Here is a 12,412-nt window from a genome sequence, read left to right as displayed (position 1 = left end):
CTCACTGTATACGTTTTTGCTATTGATAAATTATAAATGATTATGCTATTGATAAAAAAAAAAAAATATATATATATATATATATATATATATATATATATATATACACACACACACACACACACACACACACACACACACACACACACACACACACACACACACACACACACACACACACACACACACACACACACACACACTACACTTAAGAAAGAAGGGAAATTCCCAAATGTTCATGCTTGAAACAGTTGTCATTATAGCTAAGCTGTTATTATCTTCTCGTGTTTTTAAAAGGTATTCAATGTCTTTGCCTTTGAACCAGGTAGCCAAAACCCTGCTCCATCACGTCTGATGGAGTGTCGTGTCCGCGATGCCAGCATCCAGCAAGGTGTCACTCTGTAAAAGAAGGAGGGCATGTGCAGCAGAGCTGACTGCAGCTTCCTGTTCTGCACAGACTGCCTGTGTGAACTCCACCCGTCCAGAGAGTGCGACAGCAGATCCGCCGGTTGAAGCAAAAAGGACAGACTCCTTCCAGGAAGCGCTCAGAGCAAGAAGAGTGTCAGGAGGCTTTAAACATTCAGATGATGATGATAATGATGGTAGTCATAACAGAAAACACAATGGTGATAGTGATGATATGTTTCTGAAGTGGTGAAGAAGGTTTAATGATTTATTTTTTCCTCTTTTCTCCCCTCTTCCTCCATACCATGTTAATATGAATATATAATATGAACTCCATGCTGTAAATTGTAAATAGTTTTAAGGTTGACATAATTATATTCTTAATAAGAATAACAATATGCTGTACATTGTAAATAGTTAGAAACAAACCCTTTAGTATAGAAGATAGGTATTTATGTAAATACATAAATGTAACCTGTACATAATTGATTTCAGTTGTCTTTGATTTTTATAAAACTATTGAATCTACCTTTGTGGAGGCTCACATAATATTGTTGAATTCTTTACTTTCATAGTCCTCATTGTTTCACTGAATAATTAAAAAAAATCTAATGGCAACTCAGGTGTTCATTTTGGCATTTGTATTATTTTATACATTTGACACATCTTATCACATCATCTTTGACACACTCTTATATTTTGGCACCTAAATACAAACACATGCACACATTTGATTTAGCAAATTGCCTGAGAGGGAGGGTAAGAGACACTAGAGAGATGCACAGGAAGGCAAGACTCACTTTTCTACAATTTATTCATAAGTCTACAATCATCACAACTAAGAGATGTCCTTCAGGTTCCAGTGGAGATTGAAGCTGTTTGCAGAACAACATGGGCAAAGATTCCATGTCCTGGACCTGGAACAGGGCTCAAGAGTCAAATGCTCCTACAATCTGCATTTTGTAATCACATACATTAGGTAGAAAACTTCCCAAGGTTATCAAGAGTTGATCGATTTATCAGTGACAATTATTTTTAGTCTGCAAGTGTTGCTTTGGAGGCTGTTTGTTCAAAACCAGATCGCTGATATGACTCTGAACCTTGCTTTCCTCAACCATGTTTGGCTTAAGTGAGTTTGTCTGATGGTGTGAACTTTTACAAACAATAACTTAACATGTCAAAGAGGAGATCCGAGCACTCAAAAAAGTGGAGGAGAGGATATGGAGTTAAAATGCCAACATGTGTGCTCGGATCTGTTCTTTTTAAGCCTGCATTCCTCCTGATCCTAGAAGCACCTTCAGCATGCTTTTTTAGACATTTAATCTCCTTTGTGCACACGGTTGGATTCTGTGTTTTTTCTCAACATGTCACTTAATGAATCTAAATAATATTGAGGCCATTTATGTACTCTGTATTTGCAGTAGAAGTTGTACCAGGGCGCCATTGCAGCAGTAACATTTAGTGACCCCTTTGTGATGGAATTTGCGTCTTTTACTTTTAGACCCACACAAGATGAAGCATCTGAATAGAGGAGTCATCGTTGTACTGGTCAAAATTTGCAGTGAAAAGCAAGTGTCAAAACTGATGATTTATGTTCAGGATTTGTTGAAGGAATATTTAGGAGATATGTACAAATATAGAGGCATGATCTACTGATGATCATGATGTCATCTTTCTAACAACTTGATTTGAAAATTGTGTTTTTCAATGTATTTTTGTATTATTCAAAAGAAAACACTCTTTCCGATCATTCAGTGAGATTTGAAGAACAGGAATTAGATACAAATATTAAGCTTTGTAACTAACATCAACATGTACAGTAGCACTGACTTCTGTACTGTTTGTTATGATAATAGTTATTGTAACTACAAGGTGGTGTATTTTGGACACCAGGTGGCAGTGTACTACCACTACACATGGGATTGCCCACATAAGAAAATGTTTACATTTAGGAATGGTTTTGGTGAAAAGATAAAGGAACTGTACACTGAATGTGGTCATTAAGACACCTAAATTCCCCTGAGGAGCAGTCTGGTGTCTTGCCTTCAAACTTTGCACTAAAACCAATGGGGTTTATTGCAGATTATGGCAGATATTCTATTAAGGCCCTTGAAATCCTGAAAGTATATCTATGCCAATATTTGGTCTTTCAAGGTTTCTGTCAGTTTTAATTTAGTGCTGCTACATGCTCAACAGAGCTGCATCCATCCTTGGAGGAGTGTGAGTTCAACCACCACTGATTCTCAACCTTTTTCATTTCAAGGACCTCCAGTTTTATATGCATTTGGCCGCAGACCCCCATTGATACAGTTTGTTATCTCTGGGACCCCAATCTATACATTCCATTCATGCACTTTAGTAAGGGTTCATTTATTGGAACCCTGGTGGGCTCAGAACCCAACGTTGAGAACCAGTGTTAGCCTACTACTATACAGTACAGTGGTATAGACAGTTTACCACAAATTTGGTTCCCCACTGCTGTCTATTCCAAAGCTTTTCACACTTTTTGTGCCCAACACAACACCAACAGACAAGTCAAAATCTCAAGGCACACCTGTATTCATAGCAAAAATAGCCGATCTACAAGCTCAGTATGGCACAATATGAAATTGTAGATCTTTTGTCTGGGAAAAAATATCATATAGCTTATATAGAGCATATAAAGAAATGCCTTAATAAGGAGGCCAGGTTGAAAGTGGTTAAAATATTCTTTGTGGGTATATAATTTGCCTCTGTATTGGGAAATGGGTGCGCACAAAATAATTATAAAAAGATATATAGTTGTATATTATACTGTATATTTGAAATAATGTGTGTGTCAAACAATCCCAAGGCACACCAAGAGGAACCACTTGTCTATTCAATTAATTTCTTATACAAATGAAAAAAGTACATTAGTAAACCGGGTGGTTTCATGGGCGTGTGAATTATACCTAGTGCCACAACTTTCTTTTAATTTTCAACATAACCATTACCACACTACTGAAAAGAGATTAGAACCAACAATTCTCATGGTTCAAACGGATCATTTTATTATATAAATATTTACATGGATCTATACTGTACAAACATTTACACATAAATATTTACATATTTACACACACACACACACACACACACACACTATAACAGTAATATATATGCACACACACACACACACACTCTCAAAAACAAAACTGTTAGGGATTATTGATTCCTAACAGTTATTATCAAAACTGTTATCGATTTATGTATATATATATATATATATAACTCAGAGTGATAGAATTGACCCAAGTCGTAGTCTGTCATAACTTGATAAATAGTCAACAAAACAAAAAACAAAACAATGGGGGAATAAAAATAAAGATAAGTAAAAACAACAACAGCATTGCTTATGGAATATATAAGCATGGGTCTTCTGACACATTTTTTTTTTTTTTTTTTTTCATTGTGAAATATTTTAATATGTTATCTGAGATAGAAGACTGTGGGATCAATCTCTCTGTACAGTGGAAATGAACATGGAGTGTGTCTGACAGTCCCAGTCAGACTCATCCTCTTCACAGTGGACATGAACGACCATGATCATGAGAAAAAGAAACCAGACAAACAAACACTAGAATCAGGGTTCCATGTTGTCCATCATGGCCAACAGGTCATCTCCTTTGTTGCTGGTAGTGACCTCCTCTTGCAGCACTCCCTGGTCTGAAAACTCTCCAGCAATTTGAGCCAGCTCAGTGGTGGCCTGCTCATCCTGCATGGCTTGGATATTTATGACTTCATATAGGGGCTCATCACGTCCATTCAACGCTCCCACTTCTTCTCCAGTAGGAAACAGGTTTATACGAAAGCCTGTCTCAGCACTTTGCACATTTCCAGCATTCATGCCTCCCATCAAACGTGCCAAAAAGTTGAGCTCTTCTTTGGCCAGCAGGTTAGGGGTGTCATCTGTCTTGTTGGAAGGGCTCTTAGTCTTAGATGTGTGTGTCTCTTCCAGATATGTCGCAGAGTACATGTTTGTTCCAAGTCCAATAACTCTGTTGCCATGTAGTTCAAAAGAACCCTCTCTGATGGGGCTCGTGTAGCTGCCTCCTGTGGGGAACAGGCTTCGCTTCACTTCTTTCCCCTTACTATCAAACGTCCTGATTAGTCCTGGGACTTCCATCCTATGGGGCACTGGACCTGAAGTTGACAGGGCAAAGCGTCCATTGGGATTCTGTATTTTATGCCTGAGGAAATGTGACACGCGAACATGCATGTCTTGAAAGAATATGAGCAGTGTTTGCCTTAGAAGTTGGAATTCAGCTTCAGGTAAAGGTGTGTACACCTCAATGATCTTCCGATGGGTCTCGTCCACTTGGTTCAAAACCATGGGAGTGTCTTTAACAAACTCCCTGATGATGTCTATGTGGTTGTAAGAAATGAGCAGCAAGTCTTTGGGCCTTGGACAAAGGAAGATCTGATACTTGAAGGCCATCACCATTAGTTCATAAAGCTTATGCATGCTGGCTGGGCTGAGCCTCATGATTGAGGCGTGTGCTAGCCGTGTTAACACTGTTACAGCAGGGGAGCAGCCAGGCTCTTCACAATACAGGACTGCAGCTCAGAAAGCAGAGTGACGTTCAGCAGCTTGCTCTCAGCAAACTTAGTCTTGACGGCCTAGTGGAGAGGGAAAACTAGCATTAGTTTTAATATATGTAAACATCCCTATCTCACTCCATTATATTATACTACATTATACTAACCCTAACCCTAGTGGAGAGGGAACATTTATATTAGTATTCACTATTCATCTATGCAAACACTAAGCCAAGGTAAACACATACTGTACAACACATCACATGCAGAGAGACAGTGTAGTGTCTCAGTAATCTAGGATCATAGGAAAACTAAGAACCTAGCATCAGTCTGAATAATATAATATCAAAACGTAAATAATCTGTACATTGAAACTATAGGATGCCAGATAAACACATGAACCTAGCATCTGTCTAAATAACTTCTAAATAACTTAGCATTAGTATTCATCTATTCAAACATCCACATCTTACTCCATCAACTTCTGAATACTTTTGTTTGCCCACTCACTTGGAACTTTGTTTCCCCCTCGTCGCAAAGAACAACATTCTTTGCCAGGTGCTGCATTATTGGCTTCAGGTGAGCCTCGTCATACCTGGTGTAATGCCGCTCTGTAGGAGTCTGCAACACATGAAAAACAATCATTAGGATCATCATATGAGGTGCAATACTGCTCTGGAGGGGGAACAAAAACTAGAATCAAAGACAAAATGTAAAGCTAGCCATTTGTACTAATAAGCCAACATATACAGTACATTGATTCTATAGAACTCACCCATGGCAGGCCACCCTGCAGCAGCTGAGAGAGGCACAGTGAAGCAGCAGCAATCTCAGAGGGCCGGTAGTGAACCATGTCGTAGTCGAGGAGTGTCAACTCCATGAGATACATGGCCAGCATGTGTCTCTCCACAGTACACTAGAACAAACAAACAACACTATTAAAAGCCTGCTTGCATATACAATTCAAAATACCCTTCTACATGCTTTATTTTAACCACCATTTGACCAGTCACCACCTATGTTCATTTTTAGACTATGTTCACACCGTCAGCCCAAATCTGATAATTGTCCAAACCAGATTGGAAATCAGAGTTGTTTCATCAAGTCTGAACAGCATAAAACCTCATTGAAATCTAATCAGAGTTGAACCACATTCCTAGGTGGATTGAAATGTCATTCAAATCTGTTTTCTAAATGTGTGTTTCAGTCTGAACACTGACACTGCGAACGACCTTGGAGCTCGTGGGAAATAGACGATCCACAAGCTTACATGTCAAATTGTGCCATGTAGATCTGCTATTTTATACACAAATCCAAACTAACCACTTGCAAATAACAGTGTTGACAGTCAGTCCTAAAGATCAGATTTTACCTGCAGTCTGGACAAAGCCTTGGTGCAGAGAGTCAAGTCTGATCACTACACCTTGTATGTTAGTTAGTGAACCATGTGAACAGTGACTCACGTTTGCAGCCTTGGATGCTCTCCTGAGGAAGTGCAAGGGCAGCGGAAACCCCAGCTCATAGTTGAGGTACCTCAGCATTACACGCTCCATCTGTTTAATCTGAGTGGTTGTGAAGGCGTTGTCTGTGATGTCGGCAAAGTCCTGGATCCCTGGGGCACCTACTTGTCTCAACTCCTCGTACTTTGAGGCCACCAGCATGGCAGTGACACCAACAAGCTGGAGCTTCTTTGGTGAAACTGACCGAACCTGTAATACATCACAACAGCTCATTAGAAAAAGGAAAGGAAAAGAAAAGAAAGAAAGACAAGAGCAGATCAAATGGCAAACTCATTTGTAAGTTGCCCTTACTTGCAGAAAACGATCCAAGATGGCAACTGTGAGATAGAGTGTCTCCTGCCGCAGATACAAACTTAAATGAACCTGGATCAGCCAGTCGATTAGCTTAGCTCGCATCTGTGCCGTTATGTCGTAGCCCTTCAAGAACCCAGGTCGCACAGCCTGCTTTACCTGTAAAGACAAAAGACTTCATTACATTGCTGCATGACACCAGGTCACATCTAGGCCTGTCACAATTATTACATAATCGCAATTATTTTGCATTATCGCCATAATATCTTTCATGTTCAAAAATGTTCAAAAATAGTGTAAATAGGTCTACAAGCTCACAATGCGTCGCACCGCGTTGTAAGCTTGTAGATTGGGTATTGTTTTACATTTATTTTACACATTTTCAGTATAAAATTACGAAATGTGGCCTATTATGGCCATAGCACATTATTTCTTTTAATCATTGGTAGAGGTACTTGTCAGTCATTTCTTTGCATATTTAAGTTATTTGTCAAATCTGCCCAGTGCATTTTTTGTTTACATGGCCTAAAAGCCAAATAGAAATTACATTTTTATGTTCCAATGTTCAATGGAAAAACATAATTAAATCGTTATTCACAATTATTTGTATGACAATTAATCGTCAAGTAAAGTGATGATTGTATGACAACCCTAGTCACATCATGTAGTAAAGAAAACATGCCTCTGGCATCACATACCTCTAGATCCATTAGATGTGCATATATGTCTTTGACATATTCAGAACATAGGAGGGACATCTGTGAGTCTCCTGCATCAATGTCCTCTACTGTGAGGAGCGGGTCAGGGAAGGCCTCCTTCATGGAAACATCTGCAGCTTGTTCTGGACCAGTGGAGGGAGACACTTGAGGAGGTGCCTGAACTCTGGCAACTCCAGTCCTCTGAGAAGGAGAAAAGAATACAAATACATTCAAAACACATTCTTCTTTGAAGTCAAACTGTAGGTAATTTGTTTCTTGTACATAGTTTAAATCAATGGTTCTGAATATCGGGTCCAGAGACCACCAGGGGTCCAAATGGAACTCAGTAACTCTGAGTGTATGAGTGTACATCGTCACTGTCGGGTGGAAACCATGAATGTCCATAACTGTTACTTTTGAGGAAATGGAAAAAAGAACCAATTCCAATGCAATGTAGTTATTATTTAGTCACAAGCTCTTGTTAATACTGGCAGGGCCGGACTGGGACCAAAATTCAGCCCTGGCATTTTGGTCCGGACCGGCCCACCGCCCCCCCCCCCCCCCCCATTTTGTCAACGGGGGGGGGGGGGGGGGCGTGCGGGGGCGTTTCACTGAGCCAGCCCAGCCCTGCACATGAACTCTGCGGCCGCACTGAGGCGCCTGCTGGAAAGCATCCCAGCCCAAACATTAACGACGTAACTAATAATTGGGCCGCGCAACTCGGATATGACCGTAATAACCCTAAAACATTTTTCAAAATATATTTTTCAAAAAAAAAAAAAAAAAAAAAAACTTTTTTTTTTTTTTTTTTTTTTTTTGGCCCAGTGGCCCACTGGCCCAGCGGCCCACCGGGCATTTGCCCGGTACGCCAAATGGCCAGTCCGCCGCTGAATACTGGTCATTGGTTCAAAATGTATAAAACCCCACACGCACTTAACCTATTTAGACTTGGAAAGCCTATACACTGTTATACCTTTCAATCTGGGGAAGCATCTGTCATTTCAGATGTTGCTATGTATATAGCAACATTATTTTAGTTTTAGGTTTAAAAAAAAAAAAAAAAACTCAATAAAGAATTGAGGTTTTTCAGAAGGTTAGCATTTAGAGGCCGTTTAAAAAAAGAAAATCTTCCTCAGGGCTAAATGGATTTGACTATCTTCAAAAATAGCAAATCTACATGCTCACAACGTGTCGTGACTAGTCGAGTAGCTACTTTTGAATGACACGACAACGTAGGGTATTCATTTATATAAAAACATAAAAAGTTGAAATATGGAGAGAATGTTTCCACCCAACAACGATGATATGCAATGCTACTGTGCAGACTAGCAAAAACTTACTCGGGATTCCAGGATGGATGCTCTCCACAACTTCCTATCCCCCATCAGGAGCTCTGCAGTGTTGTTAGCTCTGCTGCCACGCTGCAGTGTGTCTACATAGGTGGTGCGCCTCTCTACCCTCCTAGCTGTGCCTTGTGTCAGTTTGTTGGCCATCAGTTTGAGGTGTCTGCCACAGTGCCCAGCCACCGTTCTCTCCCTGACCTTGTCTGCGACTCTCGGGAGGCCTCTGCAGAGGTCCACATTTCTGATGTGGTCCACGTTCACCAATGGTACATCAGGGATCCTCTGTAGGATTCTTGTGTAGACAGCATCCAGGGCCTTGTCCTGTTGTACTGTCTTGAACTGAGAGTGTACAAAGGGAACCTTACATTAGAGGTATACAAATTAAATGTAAACAACGTCATTGTCTAAATTAACAGTCAGTTTAAATTAACAAAAGGATTTCAGTGTAGGGATCTGGAAAAAAAGTATCAAATTGGGGACTGTGAAATTGTAAAGGTTGAGAATCAGGAGTTTAAATATTACCTTGGTGTAAGAAGCCTTGTTGGCAAAGTTGGAAAGGTCTCCAAGAGCAGCTCTCTTTGGAGCACCGTTGGTCTTCCTCTTCCCCATGTATGCAGCTGGGTTCTGCACGTTCATCCACTGTTGAAACTGTAACATTCAAAAACAGAAACAAAAAACGTTACAAAAAGCGATGTTAAAAATGCACTTGAGGTTTAAAAGATTAATCAAAAACAAATGCACAACCAAAACTGGATCAAATGAACACCCAAAAGAGAAAAAAGACTCGATCTCAATTCATGTCGCTTGCCGACCAGAACAGACATTAAAAACAACGTGTTTAGTTAAAAAGAAACACACTTCACCAACGTTCACAACATTCAAAAGTCACTCAACAACCAACGTGTAAAAGCCGTTGAACCAGCAAACAGCAACCAAAACAGACATTCAAGCTGACAAAGCGTCCGTTATAAGCTTGGAAGATCAGTTCTGCGAGCGACACCAACACCATAACGTTTAGCCTAACGGGAGAATAACAGGCTTAACTCTAGTTATTTTTCACATTTTACTCACCATAACGCTGAACTCACCGAAGATACGATAAAACCGTTCAATTCTGAATTTAGTTAAAAAGCAACGATCAAACTATACTTTACGTTTAGAAGGTTCAAAACACTTCACCAACGTTCACAACATTCAAAATTCTCTCAACAACCAACGTTTTAAAGCCGTTGAACCAGCACACATCACCAAACAGCAACCAAAACAGCACAGACACAACCAAATAACGTTAAATAAGCCAGAAACACCACAAAACAAAAGACTGAAACTCAATGCACATCGCTTGTCGACCAGCAGAGAACAGATCTTCAAGCTGACAAAGCGTCGGTTATAAGCTTGGAAGATAAGTTCGGCGAGCGACACCAACACCATAACGTTAACGTTTAGCTAGCCCTGAAACATGACTGTCATACAAGCGTCATGTGAACCATGGCTAACGTTTAGCCTAACGGGAGAACAAGCTTAACTGTAGTTGTTTTTCATAACTGTTCAGTAACATTCAAAAACAGAAACCGTTACAAACTCGTTAGCTAAAAAGCAACGTGAAAAATGCACTTAAGGTTTAAAGGATTCACAACGTTTTCAGGTTAAAAAAATGCACAAGCAAAACCACACCAAAAAGACTCGCTTGCCGACCAGAACAGATATCAAAGCTGGCAAAGCGTCGGTTCGGCGAGCGACGACAGCGAAGCTCCATCTTGTTGACGTTAAACCGGGCACGAACAGGATGGATGGAGCCTCGCTGTCGTCGCTCGCCGAACCGACGCCTTGTCAGCTTTAATATCTGTTAAACCTGCCATGCTAACGGCCCGGGAGAACGTTACAACAAGCTAACTCTAGCTTTAAAAAAAAATCAGTTTACTCACCGCATCGCTGGGTTCCCCCTTGGACACGAAGAAAACAGCGTTTTCCATGTTGTGATGATAATGTAATAATGTGTAATAACAAGTGATAACAACAATTCACCGAAGTAAAAAGTTAGTAACTACTGCAGTAGCGAGTCAAACAGACAGTTAACCGTAAGTCTTAACTAAACTACAGCAGTAGCGAGTCGAATGCTCTCCGTTGTGACAGTAAACACCGACTGACGGTTTAGCCGTTGCTTCCCAATATTAACGTTCACAAACGCGCGCGCCTCCTCCTATTGGCCGGCCGCCCGCGGAATGCACGCCGCTCATTGGTTGTTGAAGGATGCACATTGCGTCATTCGAAGGTGAGCGTAGCTTGTGGGGAAAATAGCCAATCTACAAGCTCACAAAGGGCAGCGTCAACGTAATGTCATGAGCTTGTAGATCAGCAACTTTCCCGCACACGGGAAAACCGTGGCATTTTAGAGGTTTTAACTTTATTTAACAATGTTATACACACAATACAGTAGGTTTAAAGGTCAAAAATAAAATACAAACAAGAATTTATATTATATTAAATTAATATTATAAAAATACTAAATTGAAATGAGTTTTTGGCAACTTTATGATTAAAAAAGATCATATTATTATATAATGATAACTATTGATTACCGGACTTTCACTTGTAACAGATTATTTATTAATTGCGGTATTGATACTTTTACTTGAGTAAAACATTTGAGTACTTTTTCCACCACTGTTCAGAGGGACCTGGCCGTGGACACGCCCACACCTCATCCAACGTGTTGAACCCGGTTGAACCCTAACCTTGCGTCAGGCATGTCCATATATGGGCATTTTATCCAGACAGACCCACAGAGAGACAAGTTGCCTCTGAGATGTAGAGGAGTAGAAGTAAAAGTATTGAAGCACTGATTGAATTGATTGAAAATTGGAAATACTCGACTAAAGTAAAAAAAATACCTCAAAATTGTACCTAAGTGCAGTACTTGAGTAAATCTACTTAATTACTTTCCACCACTGAGAATAGATAACAAAAATACGTAATCCCAGCAACCCACCTCCTGAGATCGGGATTCCTAGTAGGTGGGTTGGATGGTCCACTGCACAGCAGGGGGCGCTCTTTCTCAACATGAGTGCAACCCAACGTTACTGGTGGTAGGTTTTTGCCTGTAATCATGATATCAGTTTATTTCACTTCCTCTTCATTAACATGAGTAGGGTTACTAATTATAACATAGTAACATAGTGTATAATAAATGAGCATACGTCAAATTATTAAAGTATACAAATGTGTTAAAAGAGCTAGATCAAAGATCATCAAAATTGACGTTAGAACAAATTTAGCACAATGAGTGGGTATTCGTGAATATTATTATATAATTGTATAGTGTTTCTTTTTTGTATTATTTCATTGTGACAATTTTCAAATTAAATTGTTAGATTTAAACGCAATCGAAAAAGGTTATATTTAAAGGCAAAACAAAGTACCTTATGTAGAGTGCAATCGCGATACTTCCGCCAGCGTTGCCATGTCCGCTTATTATAAGCTACTTTGGGCTTCTTTTCATAGACCTGGTTGCTTATTTCTCTCACAAATATGGCAACGCCGATGTAGAGTGCAATCGCGATATTTCCGCATATCATCAGACAGTTTTCCTATGGTT

General features: G+C 39.9%; 1 protein-coding gene across 1 annotated transcript; it reads right to left on the bottom strand.

Moving 5' to 3' along the window:
• Positions 1–4,009: 4,009 nt before the first annotated feature.
• Positions 4,010–10,790, bottom strand: LOC311051382 (uncharacterized protein; the record flags this gene model as incomplete). The annotated part of the gene is made up of 10 exons (XM_084065946.1): positions 4,010–4,941; positions 4,980–5,046; positions 5,476–5,586; positions 5,741–5,881; positions 6,429–6,674; positions 6,777–6,935; positions 7,475–7,675; positions 8,815–9,156; positions 9,340–9,465; positions 10,743–10,790. 10 exons carry the CDS (start codon positions 10,788–10,790, stop codon positions 4,010–4,012), a joined length of 2,373 nt encoding a protein of 790 aa, XP_083922072.1.
• Between the last annotated feature and the right edge of the window lie 1,622 nt (positions 10,791–12,412).

The sequence above is a fragment of the Gymnoscopelus microlampas genome (assembly GCF_963454915.1).
Source record: "Gymnoscopelus microlampas genome assembly, chromosome: 9".
NCBI lineage: Eukaryota > Metazoa > Chordata > Actinopteri > Myctophiformes > Myctophidae > Gymnoscopelus > Gymnoscopelus microlampas.
The sequence above is the reverse complement of the archived record's forward strand: the minus strand, read 5'-3'. Positions and strand labels throughout refer to the sequence as shown.